The following is a 24,679-nucleotide window of genomic DNA, read 5'->3' on the forward strand; positions in this document are numbered from 1 at the left end:
AATGAAATTGCTGAGTTGTACAGTAAATATATGTTTAATTTTATAAGAAACTGGCAATAGTTTTTTTGAAGCGGTTGTGCCATTTTCCACTCCTACCAACAATGTTCCAGTTACTCTACATCCTCACCAATAGTTGGTACTGTCAAAATTTTAGTCATTGTAGTGGATGTGTAGTAGTAATCTCCTTATGGTTTCAATCTGCATTTTCTTTTTTTTTTTTTTTTTTGAGACAGAGTCTCGTTCTGTCACCCAGGCTGGAGTGTAGTGCCACGATCTTGGCTCACTGCAAGCTCCGCCTCCCAGGTTCACGCCATTCTCCTGCCTCAGCCTCCTGAGCAGCTGGGACTACAGGCGCTCGCCACCACGCGCGGCTAAATTTTTGTATTTTTAGTAGGGATGGGGTTTCACTGTGTTAGCCAGGATGGTCTCGATCTGCTGACCTTGTGATCCGCCCGCCTCGGCCTCCCAAAGTGCTGGGATTACAGGTGTGAGCCACCGCGCCTGGCCTACATTTTCTTGATGACTAATGATATTGGGCATCTTCTCATGTATTTGTTAACCATTCCCATATCTTCTTTGATGAACTGTCTGTTCAAATATTTTGCCTATTTTTAAAACATTTTAAAAATTGAGTTTGTATTCTCGTTACTAAGTAGTCCTCAACAGTTCTTTATGTGTACCGAATGCAGGCCTTTTGTCATGTAAATATATTGGGCATATTTTCTCCCACTTTGTGGCTTTTTTCCTTTACAATGTGTTTCAAAGCAGAAGTTTTAATTTTAATGAAGTCTAATTTATCAATGTTAAAAATTTTATGATTTGTGCTTTTAATTTTTTAATTTTTTTGAGACAGAGTCTTGCTCTGTTGCCCAGCCTGGAGTGCAGTGGTGCAATCTCAACTCACTGCAACCTCCACCTCCTGGGTTCAAGCGATTCTCCTGCCTCAGCCTCCTGAGTAGTTGGGATTACAGGCATGTGCCACCATACCCTGCTAATTTTTATTTTTAGTAGAGATGGGGTTTTGCCGTGTTGACCAGGCTGGTCTTGAACTCCTGACCTCAGGTGATCCACCCACCTCAGCCTCCGAAAGTGCTGGGATTACAGGGGTGTGCCGCCATGCCTGGCTAATTTTTTTACTGTTTGTAGAGATGGGGTTTCACCATGTTGGCCAGGCTGAGAGAACCATTTTTTTTAAAAGACTACCCATTAACCATTGAATAACATTGCCATCTTTGTCAAAAATCAGTTGACCATACATGTGTGGGTTTATTTCTGAATTCTCTGTCCTGCTGGATTGAGAACCAATACCATGCTTTCTAGGTTACTGTAGCTTTACAGATTGATGTACACTATATCCTTCAGATACACTAAAGCCTCCATCCCTGCTGTCTTTTTCAAAATTGTTTTTGCCAATTCTGGGTCCTTTGCAATTCCATATAAATTTTAGAATTAGCTTGTCGGTTTCTACAAAGAACTTTCTGGAGTTTCATATGGCATTGCTTTAAATCCATAAAGCATTTTGGAGAGAATTGGCATTTTAACAATACTGAAATTTTTCATCAGTGAATAAGGTATATCTTTCCATTTACTTAGGTCTTTATCAATTTCTCTTGGCAATATTTATAGTTTTTATCATACAGGTATAATTAAATTTGTTCCTAAATATCACATTTTGATGCTATTATGAGTGGTATTTAAAACATTTCAGGCTGGGCTGGGCGCGGTGGCTCATGCCTGTAATTCCAGCATTTTGAAAGGCCCACGCGGGCGGATCACAGGTCAGCAGATCGAGATCATCCTGGCTAACGCATCTCCACTAAAAATACAAAAAATTAGCCAGGCATGCTGGCGGGCGCCTGTAGTCCCAGCTACTCGGAAGGCTGAGCCAGGAGAATGGCGTGAACCCGGGAGGTGGAGCTTGCAGTGAGCCAGAGCTTGCAATGAGCCGAGATTGAGCCACTGCACTCCAGCCTCGGTGACAGAGCGAGACTCCGTCTCTAAATAACATAACATAACATAACATAACATAACATAACATAACATAACATAACATAACATAACATAACATATTTCAGGCCGGGTGCAGTGGCTCACACCTGTAATCCCAACACTTTGTGGGGCCAAGGCGGGTGGATTGCTTGAGGCCAGGAGCTCGAGATCAGCATGGCCAACATGGAGAAACTCCGTCTCTACTAAAAATACAAAAATCAGCCAGGTGTGGTGGCGCACACCTGTAATACCAGCTACTAGGGAGGCTGAGGCATGAGAATTGCTTGAACCTGGGAGGTGGAGGGAGGTTGCAGTGAGCAGAGATGGTGCCACTGTATTCCAGCCTGGGCGACAGAGTGAGACTCTGCCCCACCACACACACACACAAAAATTCAATGGCCAGATGTTTGTTGCTGGTTTTCGTATATTGACCTTATGTTCTGCATCCCTTCTAAACTTACTTACTGGTTCTAATAGCTTTTTCTATATTCTTTAGGATTTTCTACATACACACAATCACATCATCTGCCAATAAGGACAGTTTAACTTCTTTTCCAATCTACATGCCTTCTATATATTTTTGTTGCCTGTTGTAGGCTATTGTCCTGGCTAGGACAATGTTGAATAGAAGTGATAACAGGCTTGGCGCAGTGGCTCCCTCCTGTAATCCCAGAACTTTGGGAGGCCGAGGCAGGTGGATCATCTGAGGACAGGAGTTGGTGACCAGCCTGGCCAACATGGTGAAATCCCATCTCTACTAAGAGTACAAAAAAAAAAAAATTAGCCAGGTGTGGTGGCATGTGCCTGTAATCCCAGCTACTCAGGGGGCTGAGGCTGGAGAATTGCTTGAACCCAGGAGGCGGAGGTTGCAGTGAGCCAAGATCGCGCCATTGCACTTCAGCCTGAGCAACAGAGAGAAACTCTGTCTCAAAAAAAAAAAAAAAGTGATAACGGTACCTTCTTCACTTTATTCTTGATTTTAGGAGGAAATGTTCCATCTTTCATCTCTTCCTTTTTGTCTTAATAGCGTCTTGTTCTTTCCTTTTACCTGAAGATATTAATGATAGGATGTATCTGTTTAGATTTCCTATGCTCCTTACCTTGTCTCTGATTCAGCCAAGTTTTTTTTTTTCTTTTTTTTCTTTATGTGTGTGTGTGTGTGTTTTAAGACGGAGTCTCACTCTGTCCCCCAGGCTGGAGTGCAGTGGCGCGATCTCAGCTCACTGCAACCTCCGCCTCCTGGGTTCAAGCGATTCTCCTGCCTCAGTCTCCTGAGTAGCTGTGATTACAGGTACGTGTCATCACGCCTGGCTAATTTTTGTATTTTTAGTAGAGATGGGGTTTCGCCATGTTGGTCAGGCTGGCCTCAAACTCCTCACCTTGTGATCTGCCTGCCTCAGCCTCCCAAAATGCTGGGATTACAGGTGTGAGCCACTGCACCCAGCCTTTTGTTTTGTTTTTGTTTTGCTTAGTTTTTGTTTGTTTTGGTTTCCTCTTTCATGTTATGGCTTTTCTCAAATGGACTTAAATCATGTGTGTCTGATTATTTATAAATAAGAGAAGTATTGCAGATGGCTGGTTAGTCCTCAAATCTTTTCTTCTTGTCTATTAGCTGCCTGGCTAGAGACTACAGTTTTCAATCCTCCTTTGTGACTACATCAGGTCATGTAACCAAGTTTTCAACAATGAAATGGAGTGGATAGTGTATGTGCTGCTTCTGCCTCATTTGCTTAAAACGAAATTGCTGCCCTGAATTTCCTCTACTTTCCCTTTCCTGCAATCTAGAACAGACGTCCCATGCTTAGATAATCTTTTAGGGGATGGTAAACCAACAATAGGAAAGGAACCTGGGTCTGTGAATGGCATGTGGAGCAAAAAGAAATTAACTTGCATCTTATCTAGTCCACTGTATTCTGGGGTCTCCTTGGAACAGCAACTTAGACTTTAATATCCCAACTAATATAAGCACTGAAAAGCTGATTGGAAGCTTATGTGGATGAGTGTGTGAATGTTATCCAGAGGTGGCTTTTACTCTAAGGAAGTTCTCCAGGTGTAATCCAGGTAACCCTGCCGGTCCTTGAGACACTTTCAGGGGGTACTTGAAGGCAAAATTATTTTTGTGATGATACTAAGTCATTATTCTTTATACTTTCATTCTCTCCTGACTGCCCAGTAGAATTTTTCAGAGGCTGCATCACTTATGATAGCAAAACAAATTGAATGAAGAATCCAAGATTGGCAAAAATGTCAAACGATGTCACTCTTCTCACTAAATAGTTTTGTTTGGGAAACTATCAATATTTTTTGTAATAATATGTAAACACGTAATGGGTTTCTTACTGTTATTCTTTCTTTTTTTTTCTTGTAGATAGTCTTGCTCTGTTGCCCGGGATGGAGTACAGCGGCACAGTCACAGCTCACTGCAGCCTCAACCCCCTCACGCTCAAGCAATCCTCCCACCTCAGCTTCCCAAATAGCTGAGACAGGTGTGCCACAATACCTGGCTAATTTATTTTTTGTAGAGACAACGTCTTTCTATGTTGCCTAGGCTGGTCATAAACTCCTGGAGTTAAGTGATTCCCCTGCTTCGGCCTCCCAAAGTGCTTACAGGATTACAGGTGTGAGCCACTGTGCCCAACCTGTTATTCTTAAATGGATAAGTGAGTAACATTTAATATTTTTGTTTTAATTTGAAACATGTATAATTCATATTTTAAGGCTCTTTGCAGTACTTAACAGCTTTAAAAAATATGAAGGCATCCTAAGATCAAAAAGTTTAAATATCTGTCATGTTTGCTGCTGCTGCCAGCCACCCATGCATACCATCCAGGGGTAGAACAGGCCCACTCTGCCCAGTACCATGCTGTTTTGGTTACTATAGCTCTGTAGTACAATTTGAAGCCAGGTAATGTGATTCCTCCAGTTTGTTCTTTTTGCTCTGGGTCTTCTGTGGTTCCATATAAACTTTAGGATTTTTTTTCTATTTCTATGAAGAATGCCCTTGATACTTTGATAGGGATTACATTGAATCTATAGATTGTTTTGGTTAGTATAGGCATTTTAACAACATTGATTCTTCCAATGCATGAACATGGAATAGTTTTCCATTTTTTTGTGTCCTCTTCACTTTCTTTCACCAGTGTTTTATAGTTTTCATTGTAGAGATCTTTCACTTCTTTGGTTAAGTTAATTCCTAGGTATTTAATTTTTGGCCAGGCATGGTGGCTCATACCTATAATCCCAGAACTTTGAGAGGCCTAGGAGGGGGGATTGCTTGGCTCAGGAATTCAAGACCAGCCTGGGCAACATGGTGAAACCTTGTCTCTACAAAAAGTACAAAAATTAGCTGGGCATGATGGTATGCACCTGTGGTCCCAGCTACTCAGGAGGCTGAGGTGAGAGGATTACTTGAACTCTGGAGGCTGAGGATGCAGTGAGCCAAGATCACGCCACTGCACTCCCGCCTGGGTGACAGAGCAAGACCCTGTCTCAAAAATAAAAATAAAAATACATAAATTTATTTGTGGCTATTGTAAAATTGCTTTCTTGATTTCTTTTTCAGATTGTTTCCTATTGACATATAGAAATACTGCTGAGTTTTGTAGGTTGATTTCGTATCCTGCAACTTCACCGAATTTGTTTATTAGTTCTAATAGCTTTTGGGCGGTCTTTTGAAATAACTCAGTCAGACCAAAACTGAAAAAAAAAAAAAGAAGAAGAAGAATAAAGGCATGGGACACCATAAGAAACCAAATATTAAAACTGGGGCATTCCAGAAGGCAAAGAGAAAGGCAAAGTCATAGAAAACCTATTTAACAAATTAATAGCTGAAAAATTCCCCCACATCTTACAAAAGATATAGACATCCAGATATAAGAAGCTCAAAGATCCTCAAATAGATTCAACCCAAAAGGTCTTCTCCAAGGCACATTACAGTCAAAAGTCAAAGACAGAGAATTCTACAAACAGTAAGAGCAGGCCAGGCATGATAAGCCATACCTATAATCCCAGCACTTTGGGAGGCCAAGGGAAGGAGATCCCTTGAGCTCAGGAGTTTAAGACCAGCTTGGGCAACACAGTGAGACTTCATCTCTATAAATAATTTAAAAATTAGCTAAGCATGGTGGCGTGTACCTGTGGTTCCAGCTATTTGGGAAGTTGAGGTAAAAGAATCTCTTGAGCCCAGGTAGTCGAGGTTGCAGTGAGCCATGATCAAACCACTGCACTCCAGCATGGCCAACAGAGCAAGACCCCATCTCAAATATATATATTTAGCAAGAGAAAAGCATCAAGTCACATAAAAGGAAATCCCCACCAGACTAACAGATTTCTCAGCAGAAACTTAGCAAGCCAGGAGAGAATGGAATGATATATTCAAAGGGCTGAAAGTGGGCGAGGAAGGAACTTCCAGTCAAGAATACTACTATACCCAGCAAAACTATCCTTCAAAAATAAAGGAGAAATAAAGTCTTTCCCAGACAAGCAAAAACTGGGAGAATTAATTACCTCTAGGCAGGTCCTACAATAAATTCTTAATGGAGTCCCACATCTGGAAGCAAAAAGACAATATCTACCATCATCAAAATACATGCAACTATAAAACTTGCTAGTAGAGTAGGTACCTGAATGAGAAAGAGAAAGGATTCATACACTACCACTACAGAAAACCACCAAACTGCAATGATAAACAATAAGAGAGAAAGAAAGGAACAACAGATATACAGAACAACCAGAAAACAACTAACAAAAATGACAGGAATAAGTCCTCACCTATCAATAACAACCTTGAATGTAAACAGACTAAATTCCCCACTTAAAAGACATAGTCTGGCTAAATGGATTTTGTTTGTTTGTTTGTTTGTTTGTTTTTGAGATGGAGTCTTGCTCTGTCACCCAGGCTGGAGCGCAGTGGCATGATCTCAGCTTACTGCAAGCTCCGCCTCCCGGGTTCACACTATTCTCCTGCCTCAGCCTCCAGAGTAACTAGGATTACAGGTGCGTGCCACCACACTGAGCTAATTTTGTATTTTTAGTAGAGACGAGGTTTCTCCATGTTGAACAGGCTGGTCTCGAACTCCTGACCTCAGGTGATCCGCTGCCTAGGCCTCCCAAAGTGCTGGGATTACAGGCGTGAGCCACCATGTCTGGCCTGGATTTTTTTTTTTTTAATGATGCAACTATATGCTGCCTACAAAAATACTCACTTCAGCTGTAAAGACATATTTAGAGTGAAAGTAAAGGGATGAGAAAAGATATTCCATGCAAATGGAAAACAAAAGCAAGCAGAAATAGCTAAACCTATATCACATAAAACAGGCTTTAAGTCAGAAACACTGAAAAAAAAAGACAAAGAAGGTCATTATATAACCATTAAAGGATCAATTCAGGAAAAGGATATAACAATTCTAAATATATATGCAACCAATATTGAAGCATCCAGGTATATAAAGCAAATATGATTTGATCTAAAAGAAGAGGTAGGCCAGGCACAGTGGCACATGCCTGTAATCCCAGCACTTTGGGAGGCCAAGGTGGGAGGATCACTTGAGCCCAGGAGTTCAAGACCAGCCTGGGTGACGTGGCAAGACCCCATCTCTGCAAAAGTACAAAAAATTAGCCAGGCGTGATGGCATGCACCTATAGTCCCAGCTACTGGGGAGGCTGAGGTGGGAGGATTGGTTGAGTCTGAGAAGTCAAGGCTGCAGTGAGCTGAGATCGTGCCATCGCACTCCAGCCTGGGTGACAGAGTGAAACCCTGTCTCCTAAATAAATACATAAAGAGATAGACTCCAATATAGTAATAGTTGGGGACTTCAACACCTCACTCTCAGCAATGGGTAGATCATCTAGACAGAAATCAACAAAGAAACATTGGACTTAAACTATTATATTCCAGACCAAATGGACCTAACATTTACCCAACATTTCATCTAACAGCTGCAGAATATATAATCTTCTTATCAGCACATGGAACATTCTCCAGGATAGACCATATGTTAGGACACAAAACAAGTCTTAGAAATTTTTAAAAAATCAAATCACTTCAAGTATCTTCTCAATAAAAGGAGAAACTTTGGAAACTAAAAACACATGGAAATTAAGCAACATACTTTTTTTTTTTTTTTTTTGAGACAGAGTTTTCTTCTTGTTGCCCAGGCTGGAGTGCAATGGCGTGATCTCAGCTCACTGCAACCTCTGCCTCCCGGGTTCAAGCCATTCTCCTGCCTTACCCTCCCGAGTAGCTGAGATTACAGGCATGTGCTACCATGCCTGGTTAATTTTGTGTTTTTAGTAAAGACGGGGTTTCTCCCTGTTGGTCAGGCTGGCCTCGAACTCCCAACCTCAGGTGATCCGCCAGTCTCGGCCTCCCAGAGTGCTGGGATTACAGGCATGAACCACCATGCCTGGCCCATTTTTCATTTTATTTATTTATTTATTTAATTTTTTGACGGAGTCTCACTCTGTTGCCCAAGCTGGAATAGTGGTGCAATCTCGGCTCACTGCAATCTCCACCTCCTGGGTTCAAGTGATTCTCCTGCATCAGCCTCCCAAGTAGCTGGGATCACACATGCGCACCACCACAACTAGCTAATTTTTGTATTTTTAATAGAGTAGGGTTTCACCACACTGGCCAGGCTGTCCTTGAACTCCTGGCCTCAAGTGATACACCCATGTCAGCCTCCCAAACTGCTGGGATTATAGGCATGAGCCATCGCGCCTGGCCAACAATATACTCTTAAATGACCACTGGGTCAATGAACAAAATTAAGAAGCATATCAAAAAATTTCTTGAAACAAATGAAAATGGAAACACAGGCCGGGCGCTGTGGCTCATGCCTGTAATCTCAGCACTTTGGGAGGCTGAAGTAGGCGGATCACCTGAGATCAGGAGTTTGAGACCAGCCTGACCAACATGAAGAAACCCTGTCTCTACTAAAAATACAAAATTAGCCAGGCGTGGTGGCGCATGCCTGTAATCCCAGCTACTCGGGAGGCTGAGGCAGGAGAATTGCTTGAACCCGGGAGGCAGAGGTTGCGGTGAGCCAAGATCATGCCATTGTACTCCAGCCTGGGCAACAAGAGCGAAACTCCATCTCAAAAAAAAAAAAAGAAAAAAAAGAAAATGGAAACACAACATACCAAAATATATAGGATACAACAGAAGCAGTGCTAAGAGAGAAGTTAATAGCAATAAGCACCTACATCAAAAAACTAGAACGTTTTCAAATAAACAACCTGACAATGCTCCCCAAGGAACTAGAAAGGCAAGAACAAACCAAACCCAAAATTAGGTAAAGGAAAAGAATAATAATGATTACAGCACAGCACAACAAAACAGAGTGAAAAAAATTTAATCAATGAAATTAGACATTGTTTGTTTCAATGGATAAACAAACTGCTAGCTAGACTCACCAAGAAGAAAAGAGAGGAGACCCAAATAAATAAAATCAGAAATAAAAAATGAAACATTACAACTGTTTCGAGAGACATACAACAATTCATCAGAGACTATTATGAACAACTATACACGAATAAATTGGAAAACCTAGAGAAAATGGATAACTGGACACATACCAATATTGAACCAGGAAGAAACAGAAAACTTGAAGAGACCCATAACGAGAAATGAAATTGAATTAGTGATAAAAAGTCTCCCAAAACAGAAAAGCCCAGGACCAGATGGCTTCACTGCTGAATTCTACCAAACTTATAAAGAAGAAATAATACCAATTTTTTCAAACTATTCCAAAACAACTGAAGAGGAAGAAATTCTTCCTAACTCATTCTGTAAAGCCAGAATTACCCTGACACCCAAATCAGACAAAAACACAACAAAAAAAGAAAACAGCAGGCCAATATCCTGGATGAACATCAATGCAAAAATCCTCAACTAAATACTAGTAAACAAAATCCAACAGCACATCGAAAGGATAATACACCATGATCAAGTGGGATTTATTCCAGAAATGCAAAGATGGTTCAACATACGTAAATCAATAACCGTGGATGCATCACATCAGCAGAATAAAGGACAAAAACCATATGATCATCTCAATAGATACAGAAAAAGCATTTGATAAAATTCAACATCCTTCATGATAAATATTCTCAACAAATTAGGCATAGAAGAAACATATCTCAACATAATAAACTCCATAAATGACAAACCTACAGCAATCATCATATTGAATGAGGTAATAGAGGAATGCCTTTCCTCTAAGAACTGGAAGAAGGCAAAGATGCCCACTTGCATTACTTTTTTATTTATTTATTTATTTGTTTATTTTTGAGATGGAGTTGTGCTCTGGTTGCCCAGGCTGGAGTGCAAATGGCGCAGTCTGGGCCCATCGCAACGTCTGCCTCCCGGATTCAAGTGTTTCTCCTATCTCAGTCTCCCGAGTAGATGGGATTACAGGCATGCGCCACCATACCGGGCTAATTTTTTTTGTATTTTTAGTAGAAACGGGGTTTCTCCATGTTGCTCAGGCTGGTATTGAACTCCTGACCTCAGGAGATCCGACCACCTTGGCCTCCCAAAGTGCTGGGATTTCGGGCGTGAGCCACTGTGCCCCACACACTGTCATCACTCTTAATCCACGTAGTACTGAAGTCTTAGCCAGAGCAATCAGGCAAGAGAAAGAAATAAAAGCCATCCAAATTGGAAAAAAGGAAGTCAGTCAGACCAGTGTGAAGGTAGTGAGTGATCTCAATCTCACAGTAAGTTACGGATTGAACTCCTTGTTCTACTCTTTCCCCACTTCTCACTACTGCACTTGAGTAGTCTTAAAAAAAAAAAAAAAAAAACAAGGCAAATTGTCCCCCTTTGAAGATGACATGATACCTCACATATAGAAAAATCTAAAGATTTCACCAAAAGGCCGGGCGCGGTGGCTCAAGCCTGTAATCCCAGCACTTTGGGAGGCCGAGGCGGGTGGATCACGAGGTCAGGAGATCGAGACTATCCTGGCTAACATGGTGAAACCCCGTCTCTACTAAAAATACAAAAAACTAGCCGGGCGTGGTGGCGGGCGCCTGTAGTCTCAGCTACTTGGGAGGCTGAGGCGGGAGAACGGCATGAACCTGGGAGGCGGAGTTTGCAGTGAGCCGAGATCACGCCACTGCATTCCAGCCTGGGAGCACAGCGAGACTCCGTCTCAAAAAAAAAAAAAAAAAAAAAAAGATTTCACCAAAAATCTCTTAGAACTGATAAATTCAGTAAAGTTGCGGAATACAAAATCAATATACAAAAACGGAGGAAAAAGACCTCTACAATAAAAACTACAAAACTGATGGAAGAAACTGGAGAGGACACAAACAAATGCAAAGACATCTCGTGTTCATGGATTGGTGGATTGAATAATTAATATTATTAAAATGACCATACTTTTTTTTTTTTTTTTTTGAGACAAAGTCTCGCTCTGTCACCCAGGCTGCAGTGCAGTGGCACAGTCACAGCTCACTGCAGCCTTGACCTTCCAGGCTCAAGCAATCCTACCACCTTGGCTCCCGAATAGGTGGAACTACAGGTACATGCCACCACATCCAGCTACTTTTTATTTTTATTTTTTTGTAGAGATAGGGTCTCACTTTGTTGCCCAGGCTAGTCTCAAACTCCTAGGCTAAAGCAATCCTCTGGCCTTGGCCTCCCGAAGTGCTGGGATTACAGGCGTGACCACCACGCCCAGCCTTCACGTTCTTATTCCTATGTGGGGGCTAAAAGAGTTGATCTTATAGAGGTAAAAACTAGAATGAGAGCTGAGCGCGGTGGCTCACGCCTGTAATCCCACCACTTTGGGAGGCCGAGGCGGGTGGATCACCTAGGTTGGGAGTTCGAGACCAGCCTGACCAACACGGAGAAACCTCGTCTGTACTAAAAATGCAAGAATTAGCCGGGCGTGGTGGCGCATGCCTATAATCCCAGCTACTCGGGAGGGTGAGGCAGGAGAATCGCTTGAACCCGGAGGCGGAGGTTGCGTGAGCCGAGATCGCGCCACTGCACTCCAGCCTGGGCAACAAGAGCGAAACTCCATCTCAAAAACAAACAAAAAAGCAAAACAAAACAAAAACAAGAAAATAAACAAACACGCACACGGAGGTGGGGCGGCGGAGCGGCGGCCGGGAGGAGGAGGGGAGAGGTAAGAAACCAATGATAAAACAAATGAAGCACATTGTTAACAATAGGTGAATCTGAGCCAAAGTTAAACGTGCGTTCTTTTGCACTATTCTTGCAACTTTTCCAAATAAAACGTTTCTTTAAAATCATGTTCAGGGGACCTGGATTCCAAGCCGAGCCCCTTTTCTCACTCGGTGCATGACCCTGAATGAATTCCTTCCTCTCGGTTGGTCTCAGTGTTTCAGCACAGATGGTTCTCTCTGGGTCTGGTAATCAATGTCTCACAACTCTGAGGACGTTTGCAGACAGGGCTTTGGAAGGAAGACGGCCCTTCGTTTCCCCCAAAGGGTCTCAGCCCGCCGCTGATTTCACCACGACTTCCCCCAGAGTTCTACCTGTCCTCTTTCATCAGTCATAAACTTGCCCCTACTGATTTTTGCCACCAACTGGACGCCCACCTCCTCTTTCCCGGAGCCCTAAGGCTCACCTTTCCTCAGTCTTAGCCGCTATACAGGATAGGCACGTGCATTTAGCCCCAGGAAACTACAGCTCCCAAAAGGCTTTGCGGCAACATCGTCGCGGTCATCACCAAAGAAAAAACGCTTTTCTTCGCGGGCCCGCCGCTGCATAGCCTTTTGGAAGTTGTAGTTCATCTGTTAAGAGCCGTGGAACCAGGGTGAGGTTCTAAGCCACCCTTCCCAGAACTCGCAGCTCTCGTCCCCACCAATAGGAAGCCTGGATCTTGGAAAGCGGGCGGGGCAGAGGAGCGCATGCGCAGTACGCGTGGTTGGGGAATTCATGTGGAGGTCAGAGTGGAAGCAGGTGAGAATGGAGGGGGCGGCAAAGGCCAGTCTCTGGGCGTCTCTGCAATCCTGTGCTCCATGATGCGCACTTTGGGCGAGGAGAGTGCGTGCGTGAGTCCGACTTGTGAGGGAGGGGAGAAGGGGCTGAGCCCGGGACGAGCCAGGGGTTGCTTAGAGTAAGGGAGGTGTCCATGGGGGCAGGGTGAGGAATAATCCAGAAGCCATTAGAAATGGAAAGGGCCAGGTGTCCCAGCCTCGGAGAATGAAGATTTAAATGCACTGGACGAGATAAAGGTAGTCTCAGGAGTTGAGGTCTGGGAAGTAGGGAGGGAGGATTTGAGGCTGGAGCGGGCAACGACGGTGGGGCGGAGCGTTAGAAAGTTAGATGCTAGAGTGATTTCTAGTTAGGTCAACTGTGCTTATGCCCACCCCGCCTCAGCCCCACCCTCCCAGTTATTCCAGAACTCTTTGTCCCTGTGCAACTAGTTAGAGCCTTTCTCCCAAATGGGTTCTTAAGTTATCTTGGCCCCAGGATGTCATCCAGCTCCTGCTTCCATAAGAAGCAGGTCGTTCCTAATACACAATGTTGAGAAGCAGTATGGTGAGGAGGAAAGCTGTGTGTGCTAGCATTAGACTGTTGGGTTCTAATTCTGGTTCTACCACTTAATAACTGCAATCTCGGCTTCTCATGTAACCTCTCTGTGTGCCTCTGTTTCCTCTGTAGTAATATGCTTCATAGGGTAATTGTGAGAAGTAAACAAATTTCTTTTATTAGGCTACCTGATATAAGTGTTAGCTGTAATGGTTACTTTTTTGGTTGGCATCAACATGTAGCACATTTTTCGAGTTATTTTTTCAAACCATAATTGCAGCAATCCAACCACACAGCCTCTTTTTGGGGGCCTGCTTGTCCAGGAAATGAGAGGGTGGTTTAGTATGGTGCTAAGTTCTCTATGGATTTCAAGCCCATGCATTGTTTTCATTATTGAACCAAGTGTCCCAGACACGTTACTTTAAATGGTTGAGAAAAAAAAGAGAAATCAGCCAGGTGTGGTGGCTCATGCCTGTAATCCCAACACTTGGGAGGCCGAGGCAAGGGGGACACTTGAGCTCAGGAGTTCAAGACCACCTAGGGCAACGTAGTGAGACCCCATCTCTGCAAAAAAATGAACAAAATTAGCTGGGCGTGGTGGCTAGCTAATTTAACACTTCTGTGGACCCTGCTACTTGGGAGGCTGAGGTGAGAAGATTGAGCCTGGGAGGTCGAGGCTTCAGTGAGCTGAGATTGCGCCACTGCACTCCAGCCTGGGTGACAGAGCAAGACCCTGTCTCAAGAAAAAAGAAAGAAAAGAAACTGGGGGAAAAAAAAAGCGGAAGAATTGATAGTACACTTTACAAGCTACAAAGCATTATTAGGTATCCTTCAATGGATGATTTAGCACTTTCAGGAATGGGGAAATAAATAGCCTGGTTGAAAAGTGACTGTTGTGTGTCAGAGAGGGCCTTCTCTGAGGATTTGGCATCAAGTTTGATTGTATTTTGTTTTTATCCCCTTAGGTGTGAGAGGGTCCAGCAGAAGAAAACATGGCTGCCAAAGTGTTTGAGTCCATTGGCAAGTTTGGCCTGGCCTTAGCTGTTGCAGGAGGCGTGGTGAACTCTGCCTTATATAATGGTGAGGCATGGAGGGACAGTGGGTCACTGCACTTTGCTGGGAGATTTCTGTTGGTCTGCATAGCCCATGTGACACTCCTGATGGTAGCTGCTGTCGGTGAATATGTTTGTGGCCAAGAGGGCTCATCTCTTGCCATTTCATACCCTAGGACTGCACTGTTACCAGAGCCCCTGACCTTTCAGTCATAGGTTCTCTCAGAGCCTTTATTCAAAAAGAGCCTCCCAGCCCACTTCCTAGTTGGGTGTGTCCAGTGGCTCCTGTCAAGGTGAAGTGAAGCCGCACCACCCAAATGCTGCTGCGCAGTGTCTGGATTGCCCTGGCTATCTGAAATGGAGATCTCATTTGTTCTCCTCTTCTTGCATGTGGAATAACAGCAAAGGCTGCAGATCTGTTTGGGCGACCTTGTCCGGAACAGGAGCTTTTGCTCTGCTGAATTTGGATAGTTTCAGAAGAAATATCTTTGAGATGCACTGCCCAGCTTTTAACAGTGTAGGGGGGGGTTAAGCTGGGTTTTCTTTCACTTTACTGTGGAAGCTTCCTCATTGGTCAAGCAATGGATTTGACCTGACTGTATCTGTAGGACCCCCTTTAACTCTGACATTCTAACAGTTTCACATGCTGCAAAGCAGCAGTAGGTTGACCCATCTGGTGTGTGGCTGGCTGACAAGAGGAGCTTTACTTTCAGAGTGAAGATTTGGACCAATGATAAAGTTCAGAGAGGCAGCTGATTCGAAAAGCCTGCTTGGCTTATATGACACATCTTAGCAGTTCTGTGATCCTTTTGGCCACACCTGCCACTAGACAGTATTTGCCGTCATAAATTTCTCTCTCTGCCAAGACAGCTCTATAACCCCTTAAAACTTTAGAGAAACAGAGCTATTAGGAAGAAAGAGTGGGACCTCCTAAATGTAGGATTCCCATAATGAGGGTGCTGCTTCTGGGAGCACTAGGTTACATTGGAGCCCCTTGGATATGTGGTAACTGGGAAGACCTCAGTGAGTTTTAGAAGTTTTGGTAGGTGATTCCTGGAAATATGTTGGTGGGAGTTCAGGGATAGAATGGTCATTCAGAAAATCAACAGCCAGTTCCCTCAAGGAGAAAGGATGCTAAGGAACAGATCCTATTTCCAATCCTTGGGGACATGTGGAACAGGAAGTGATTGCTTAGTTTTGTAGCTATTTAGAAGTCTCTAGAGACCAGGAGTTGGGGAAGACAGAGAGAAGAGGGGAGACTTAATAAGTGAACAGAAGGCCGGGCGCAGTGGCTCAAGCCTGTAATCCCAGCACTTTGGGAGGCCGAGACGGGCGGATCACGAGGTCAGGAGATCGAGACCATCCTGGCTAACATGGTGAAACCCCGTCTCTACTAAAAAAAATACAAAAAACTAGCCGGGCGCGGTGGCGGGCGCCTGTAGTCCCAGCTACTCGGAAGGCTGAGGCAGGAGAATGGCGTGAACCCGGGAGGCGGAGCTTGCAGTGAGCAGAGATCCGGCCACTGCACTCCAGCCTGGGCGGCAGAGCGAGACTCCGTCTCAAAAAAAAAAAAAAAAAAAAAAAAAAAAAAATAAGTGAACAGAAAGCACCAGGGCTCTTTCAAAGACATGATCCTTTTGTTTAAAGGATGAGAAGATTTTTATGACATGTCATTATCCTTTCTTCCTAGTGGATGCTGGGCACAGAGCTGTCATCTTTGACCGGTTCCGTGGAGTACAGGACATTGTGGTAGGGGAAGGGACTCACTTTCTCATCCCATGGGTACAGAAACCAATTATCTTTGACTGCCGTTCTCGACCACGTAATGTGCCGGTCATCACTGGTAGCAAAGGTGAGTCTTGCCTGTGGTTCAGGTAAAGTAGGGAGTGTGGAAGAGGTGCTGTGCTCTTTTGTGTTGCCGGAGCATCTGTGGGATACCAGGATCCAAAAGAGTTTGGACTGTACATCACAGGAATGACTGGACTACTTGCCCTGGAGAGTTCAATATGGAATCTTAGAAATATCCACTTATGGCTGGGTGCAGTGGCTCATGCCTGTAATCCCAGCACTTTGGGAGGCCAAGGCAGGTGGAGCACCTGAGGTCAGGAGTTCGAGACCAGCCTGGCCAATGTGGTGAAACGCTGTCTCACCTAAAAATACAAAAATTAGCCGGTGGTGGGGGGTGTCTGTAATCCCAGCTACTCAGGAGGCTGAGGCAGGAGAATCGCTTGAACCTGGGGAACGGAGGTTGCAGTGAACTGAGATCGTGCCACTTTACTGCAGCCTGGGCAACAGAGTGAGATTCTGTCTCAAAATAAAAAAAAAAAAGCCTGCTTCTAAACTTCCCACCTCTTTGGGATTTCTTTCTGTACTGTTTTGCAGTTGTTTTCAGGATACATTATGTACCTATTTCTAAAACTATTGATAGGAGCTTCCAGAGATCAGGGAGTTGTCGGTATTAATACATTGCCCACCTCTCTTGGTGCACAGTTCAGGGCTCTGTCTCATGGGCGCTTGGTCCATATTGTTGACGTCTGTAAGCAAGCCATGATGGTGCTTTGGCTCCTTGCAGGCCTGAATTGTCCAGGGGAAGGTATAATTCTCTCCCTGGATCCTTTAACTGGCCCAAGTAATGAGAAGCAGAACATAGATGGGTCTATTAACCCCGTATATGTGTTACACATTTGACAGAGTGCTTTTTGACTGTTTTTTCCTTCAGTTTTCCCCAACATTTCCTCAAGGCCCAGAAAGCAAATGAAGTTGTCCTCATTCTCATAGACAAGGAAATAAGCTCAGGTTGGCTAAGGCTTAGAGAGGCCACATCATTAGTAAATAGCCCAGATCTTTGGACTACTAGTCTAACACGGTTTCCACCAGACCCAAACTAACCTCTCCAAGGCTGACTCCTGACTTGGCCACAATCACCAGAGCTTGAAAAGGCCTCACCCTACAATTCTTAGCATTGGCCTGTCTATTGTCTTAAAATGTTCAGTGTTGCAAGCGTTACATGGCGCCTGGTAGACATATAATCTGAATTACATGTATCTGAGGGCATTCAGGGGATACCAAAAAGCTGCTATCACTGAATGTTCTAAGAAATTATAAACTCTTTGTGATGCTCTGTTGGGTTCTCTGCCAAGGAAACCAGGCATACCTATTCCTTGCCCTCTAGGATCTTATAATCAGCAGATTTGCTTATAAATTGTAGCCAATTTGGAGCCAGGCACAGTGGTACGTGTCAGCTACTCAGGCTGAGGCAGGAGAAATGCTTAAGCCCAGGAACTTGAGTCTAGCCTGGGCCACATAGCAAGACCTTGTCTCTAAAAATAAAAAATAAAAATTACCAGGCATAATGGCTCACACCTATAATTCTAGCATTGTGAGAGGCTGAGGCAGGTGGATCACTTGAGCCCAGGAGTTTGAGACCAGCCTGGGAAACATGGCGAAACTCCAGCTCTACAAAAAGTACAAAGATTACTGGGTGTGGTGGTATGTGCCTGTGTAGTCCCAACTACTTGGAAGGTGTAGGTAGGAGGATCAGTTGAGCCCAGGAGGTCAAGGCGGCTACAGTGAGCCTTGATCTTGCCACTGCACTTCAGCCTGGGCAACATGTGACCCTGTCTCAAAATACATAAAAATTGTAGCAAATTGGAGTAGGAGAGGCCATATAAAAGACCACTTGTGGCTAGGCGCGGTAGCTCACACCTTTAATCCCAGCACTTTGGGAGGCTGAAGCAGGTGGATCACCTGAGGTCAGGAGTTTGAGACCAGCCTGACATGGTGACACCCCGTCTCTACTAAAAATACAGAATTACCTGGGCATGGTGGCGTGTGCCTGTAATCGCAGCTACTTGGGAGGCTGAGGCAGGAGAATCGCTTGAACCTGAGGTGGAGGTTCCTGTGAGCCGAGATCATCCCATTGTACTCCGGCCTGGGCAACAAGAGCAAAACTCCGTCTCAAAAAAAGGAAAAATAAAAAAAAAAACACTTGTTTTCCTACAGTGGTTTTTATTTTTAACTCCAGTGTTTGTCCCCTACCCTAAGATTTACAGAATGTCAACATCACACTGCGCATCCTCTTCCGGCCCGTCGCTAGCCAGCTTCCTCGCATCTTCACCAGCATCGGAGAGGACTATGATGAGCGTGTGCTGCCGTCCATCACGACCGAGATCCTCAAGTCAGTGGTGGTGAGTGAACAGGGGCCCTTAGCCTCAAGCCCAGAGCACCTCCCCAGAAGGGTGCCAGGTGGCAGGAAGCGCTTGGCAGTGGGTTGGTTGGGATGTGGCTGCAGTTTCCTGGTTCCTTTTCTGCTTCCTCATTCACCTGACCTGCCCTTCTGCTCCTCCCTTTGAAACCAGGCTCGCTTTGATGCTGGAGAACTAATCACCCAGAGAGAGCTGGTCTCCAGGCAGGTGAGCGACGATCTTACAGAGCGAGCAGCCACCTTTGGGCTCATCCTGGATGACGTGTCCTTGGTAAGATCCTTCGGGAGACCGAGGGGAAGGGGCTGCAGTTCTCGTTAGGCGCCTGGCTCCATTTCTGGGCAGACGCTATTAGATCCCTGCTTCTGCTTTGCTAGATGTGAGACTTGAAAACACAGAAACATGTTGAGGCGAGGCAGTCTCTGTGGGTTTTTCAGTTGAGGGTTCTTTTGCCTTCCCCCTGCCACACACATTTTTCTTATGACCTCTGGTTGTATCCAGATAGTCCCTAACCACTAAATGTTTTACATTCTCCAAACTGTGTTACCCAGAAAGTGATGCCTTGTTAACCCTGTTTGACACAGGCAGAAACTGTCTGGTAGAGACCAGAGAACAGCTCGGGTAGTCTTTATCCCTAGCACAGACCTCCCAACCTGACCCCTGGGAGTTTCCTAACACTTACGGTCCAAAGCTCAGTGATGGAAGTTCTGGGAACCCTAGTGAAAGGTGATAGAGTGTAAACGAATGGTTCGATTCCCCCAGGCCTGGTATAGGGGGCAAGGGACATCTCTGAGGCGTAAGCTATCCTCTTGAGACACTATAGCTTGTGTGTTTATATGACATTGGATGTCATAACTCAGACAGAAAGCAATACAGGCAGGATAGCGTTTCAGGTTGAGGAGGGTGAGGGGAAGGGTCGTGTTTCTAGATTCTCTGGGAAAAATCATTTGGAGTGATTTGTTTGGGCAGTGAGGTAAAGTGCTTCCTGTTCAGTTCTCCCGTGCATTCAGTTCTCCCGTGCACTGCTTCCCCCAGCATCTGTGCAGCTGTTTAAACAGCCACTGGACAACACCCAGTGCTAACCCCGGGGCACTGCTCCACCTTGCGCCGCCTGCTGGAACCCCCGGGGGCTTGGGGCTCCCTCTGCTGGCAAGAGGCCAGGCTGCAGCCGTTCTGCAGGCCCTCCCCTGGTAATTACCGTGAACCTGAACACCTTGGCTGGCTGTGAGAAAACGCTGCGTAAAAACCTAAGGGAAAAGTTGGCATTTTACTAGACTTTAACCACATACTCCATTCTGGGGAAATGTGGGCTGACCACAGGAAACCCTGTCTAAGAGGTGTGAGAAGAAAATTAGGTTTCATGGGGAATTCGCTGCCCTCAGCTGGCCCTTTTAGAAATAAATTTTATTCCTTAATTATACATTTCATTTTTCATTTCTCAGGATCAGATTTTCTTACCCAAACTTTGACTGAGAGGCTAGAAATGGATCAGGCGAAGTACAACAGCTGCAGTTAGAGTTCGGAGCTTAAACATTCTGGGAGAGAATGAGACCAGGATTTACTCATCAGGAGCAGTTCGGGGCTGCTTTTTTAAAAGCGGAGGCCGGAAGAGCGGAGGAAGTGAAACAACTAGAATCTGATGGCAAAACCAATGCTCTCCTCTTGATTCTTTTTCAATAAAAAGTAGGATGAGGCCGGGCGCGGTGGCTCAAGCCTGTAATCCCAGCACTTTGGGAGGCCGAGACGGGCGGATCACGAGGTCAGGAGATCGAGACCATCCTGGCTAACACAGTGAAACCCCGTCTCTACTAAAAAATACAAAAAAAATAGCCGGGCGAGGTGGCGGGCGCCTGTAGTCCCAGCTATAGGGAGGCTGAGGCAGGAGAATGGCGTAAACCTGGGAGGCGGAGCTTGCAGTGAGCTGAGATCCGGCCACTGCACTCCAGCCTGGGCGACAGTGCGAGACTCCCTCTCAAAAAAAAAAAAAAAAAAAAAAAAAAAAAAAAAAAAAAAAAAAAAAAAGTAGGATGAATAAGTAAATTGCTGTAGGCTGGGCATTAGGAATGCTGAGGTCCCTTCCCATTGTTTGTGCTATGGTTAGGGACAGTCACGTCAGACCTGACATGATTAGGGAAGGTCTATGGATCATCAGACTTCTAAACCCTCAGCCCGACCAATGACTTTACCTGCTTTCTCTTTCTTTTAAACCCTTTAACAGAACCATTCACATTGGGAATAGCATGATTTGCGTTCCACCACCCCTCGTCCTCTTCCTGTTCAGTGGTGGAGCTGCTGTGGGAAGAAGTAGACTGGTTAATCCATAAGCAGAGAGCATCAGGCTCTTGGATCCCTAGGAACCAGCAGCCTCCCTCGCTCTCAGGGGCCCCGTTTTGCATCTGGCCTTCCTTGGGCTTTGAACAAGGCATCAAAGGCCTTTGGAAGAGCACTAGTCAGTGGCGGGGGTCTTAGAACCCACAGTTCTCCTCTGGGGAGGTGGTCGATTGAATAGATGCCTTCTGGTGCCCGTGGGCCCCATCAAAAGCCCCAGGCGCCATTTGCTGCATGAGGTCGCTCGCTGCACTGGGAGTGACAGAGTAATGTACAGGAGCAGTTGGGCAGCCAGAGATGCTGGGTGTAAACTCAGTTTGGATACAGATACAGAGATGGAAGAGTGTTCTGGCCTCACAGATGCCTCCAGCTGCTAGAGCCATTGCTGGCCTCTTCCTTCCAGCGGCCGTGGAGGCGTCCCAGCAGTGCTGTCTAAGCAATCACACTGCCTCATCTTGTGCTCACTCTCTCCCCTTAGACACATCTGACCTTCGGGAAGGAGTTCACAGAAGCGGTGGAAGCCAAACAGGTGGCTCAGCAGGAAGCAGAGAGGGCCAGATTTGTGGTGGAAAAGGTGAGCATTCAACCAGATGGCAGGAGCCTCTCTCCCCTTTCTCCTGCACTCAGCTTCCCCATTTGCTGGGTGGCCTGGAAATTCATCATCTGTCATCCCTTCTTCCGGGATAATCGGAAGGGGCTTGAAGGAATTGTACTTCTGCAATTGGTTCCAGAGTCTTCAGGGGCTAGTCAAGGATATGTGGAGTTATGTTCCGAAATCACCGAAGGGTAATTTTTCTTCCACTTCTCTGAGATCAAAAACACTCTCTTACAAATGAAAATGTTTCTCCTGGAGTATTTTCAGCTTCACTGAGAAGTCATTTTTAACCATAGTTACATAGTGAAAGCTGACAGCAAAAAAGATCAAACGTTGCACCAGATGTGCTTTCGTCACTGGATTTTTTTCTAGGGCTAAATCCATCCAGATGTGTCAAAGAATGCGATGGGACGCAGTGTATTTGCGTAGCAGCCTGGTCTTTCTGGTATTTGCAAAGACATGTCTATTGTTGTCCCCCTCTTCCCACCACCAGTATCCCTAATTGGTGGGGAGATGGAGGCAGCAAGAAATAAAATGGGAAAAGAGGAATAGATTTAATTTTGGAGAATGAAAACACTGTGTGGGCAGGGACTTGCGTTGCTTTGTATCTTCCATAACTTCAGAGATTATAACAAGTCTAGTATAGTGCCTGGCGATAGTAGGTATACAGTAAATGTTTGTTAAGCAAATAGACGCAGGGCCCAGCCATTTCAAAATTGTATGTAATTTCAGGGAGGCTTAATACTGTCCTCTTCCTCACACTCCTGAAGGTCACACATTTCAGAGAACTGTCTTCCTCTTAATATTGGTAGGGCAGGCCTAGGAGGTTTCACTGTGGGTGCCTGGATTCTGGTCAGGAATCAGCCTAGCCCACAGGCAGCTCTAGGAACAGTCACAAGTGCATGCTGCTCTTCCTTAGCCATCCTGAGGTTTTTTGTTTGTGACAGCAGCTCCCTCTGTGGCCCAGGCTGGAATGCAATGGCATGATCATAGCTCACTGCAGCCTTGACCTCCTGGCTCAAGTGATCCTCCTGCCTCTGCCTCCCAAAGTGCCAGGATTACAGGCATGAGCCACCACACCTGGCCCTGTCCTGGCTTTGATGAAGTCCTTTAGACTTGGGGCTGGAAGGAAAGATGAGCCTTGAGGGTTGATTCCATTTTTCTTTTGCTTCTGTTTTCCTTGGCCTTGGATCCTCCTGGCTCAGAGTAGAGTTGTTAAGCTAGATTGCAATTAATATTAATGAGGACTTTGAAATAAGACAAATATTCATGCAACCAACAGAAATGTATCTCTCCCATGACGAGTGAGCATGAAAGGGAAGGGGAGGACTGGTGGGCTGTGTGCTCTGCCTCCCCCCGCCATCAGGAGGAGGTAAACTCCCCAAGTTCCTCCAGGAGCCTGGGAAGGTGGCTTTCTGGTGAAGGGCCTTTGGTTGTAGCCTGACATGCGGTGCCCTGAGGTTTGGTCTTAGTCTGTCTCCACCTCCATTCTTTTAGGCTGAGCAGCAAAAAAAGGCAGCCATCATCTCTGCTGAGGGTGACTCCAAGGCGGCTGAGCTGATTGCCAACTCACTGGCCACTGCAGGGGATGGCCTGATCGAGCTGCGCAAGCTGGAAGCCGCGGAGGACATCGCATACCAGCTCTCACGTTCTCGGAACATCACCTACCTGCCAGCGGGGCAGTCTGTGCTCCTCCAGCTGCCCCAGTGAGGGCCCACCCTGCCTGCACCTCCGCGGGCTGACTGGGCCACAGCCCCGATGATTATTAACACCGCCTTCCTTCTGCCCCCACCCCAGAAATCACTGTGAAATTTCATGATTGGCTTAAAGTGAAGGAAATAAAGGTAAAATCACTTCAGATCTCTAATTAGTCTATCAAATGAAACTTTCATTCTTCTCACATCCATCTACTTTTTTATCCACCTCCCTACCAAAAATTGCCAAGTGCCTATGCAAACCAGCTTTAGGTCCCAATTCGGGGCCTGCTGGAGCTCCGGCCTGGGCACCAGCATTTGGCAGCACACAGGCGGGGCAGTGTGTGATGGACTGGGGAGCACAGGTGTCTGCCTGGGTCCACGTGTGGCCTCTGTCCTGTTGCTGATGGAAGATTTGCGGATGAGGGCACATGTGGCTGAACTGAGAAGGCGGCAGGCCTCCGTCTTCCCAGCGGTTCCTGCGCAGATGCCGCTGAAGAGAGGTGCCGGGGAGGGGCAGAGAGGAAGTGGTCTGTCTGTTACCATAAGGCTGATTCTCTTTAACTGTGCGACCAGCGGAAACAGGTGTGTGTGAACTGGGCACAGATTGAAGAATCTGCCCCTGTTGAGGTGGGTGGGCCTGATTGTTGCCCCCCAGGGTCCTAAAACTTGGATGGACTTGGATAGTGAGAGAGGAGGCCTGGACCGAGATGTGAGTCCTGTCGAAGACTTCCTCTCTACCCCCCACCTTGGTCCCTCTCAAATGCCCAGTGGAATTCCAGCTTGAAGGATTGCATCCTGCTGGGGCTGAACATGCCTGCCAAAGATGTGTCCGACCTACGTTCCTGGCTCCCTCGTTCAGAGACTGCCCTTCTCAGGGGTTCTATGCCTGTGCTGGGAAGGAAGCAACCATGGGAAGGAAACAAATGTGTATAAACTGCTGTCAATAAATGACACCCAGACCTTCCGGCTCAGCCATGAGTTGGTTTTTTTGTTTGTGGGAGCTGTGGGATCAGAACAGAGTGTTCTAGCAGTTTTTGTGTGCACATGTTTGCATTGCCAGCTGGGACAGCATCTCCAGTAAGGCAGAAAATGCTTTGTTTTCAGAAAACACTTTGTGCTGTGTTCCAGATCCATCCCCAACCCGAAGGGAATCTCTGTGGTAGCAGGTGAGGTTTGTCATGGGATGGGCTAGTAGGCGGTGAAGGTGGGTGGAGGGCAGTTAACTTGTTCTGTGTGTTTTGGTGCCGCTACTCACTGGGAGTTACAGGCCTGCCCACCAACTGCCAGCAACACCTTCCGCCAATGCT

General features: G+C 45.7%; 1 protein-coding gene across 4 annotated transcripts; it reads left to right on the forward strand.

The window, feature by feature from the left end:
- Positions 1-12,866: 12,866 nt before the first annotated feature.
- Positions 12,867-24,343, forward strand: PHB (prohibitin). Of its 4 annotated transcripts, none has more exons than XM_025363044.1 (7): positions 12,867-12,925; positions 14,464-14,578; positions 16,241-16,402; positions 18,595-18,737; positions 18,909-19,025; positions 21,559-21,654; positions 23,173-24,336. In XM_025363044.1, exons 2-7 carry the CDS (start codon positions 14,491-14,493, stop codon positions 23,383-23,385), a joined length of 819 nt encoding a protein of 272 aa, XP_025218829.1. In that variant the 5' UTR covers positions 12,867-12,925; positions 14,464-14,490; the 3' UTR covers positions 23,386-24,336. The 4 variants fall into 4 exon arrangements, with proteins under 4 accessions (XP_025218829.1, XP_025218832.1, XP_025218831.1 ...); XM_025363046.1 differs by having other exon boundaries at positions 12,887-13,013; XM_025363045.1 differs by having other exon boundaries at positions 12,919-13,017.
- The last annotated feature ends 336 nt before the right edge of the window (positions 24,344-24,679 follow it).

The sequence above is a fragment of the Theropithecus gelada genome, chromosome 16 (genome assembly GCF_003255815.1).
Source record: "Theropithecus gelada isolate Dixy chromosome 16, Tgel_1.0, whole genome shotgun sequence".
Classification (NCBI taxonomy): Eukaryota; Metazoa; Chordata; class Mammalia; order Primates; family Cercopithecidae; genus Theropithecus; species Theropithecus gelada.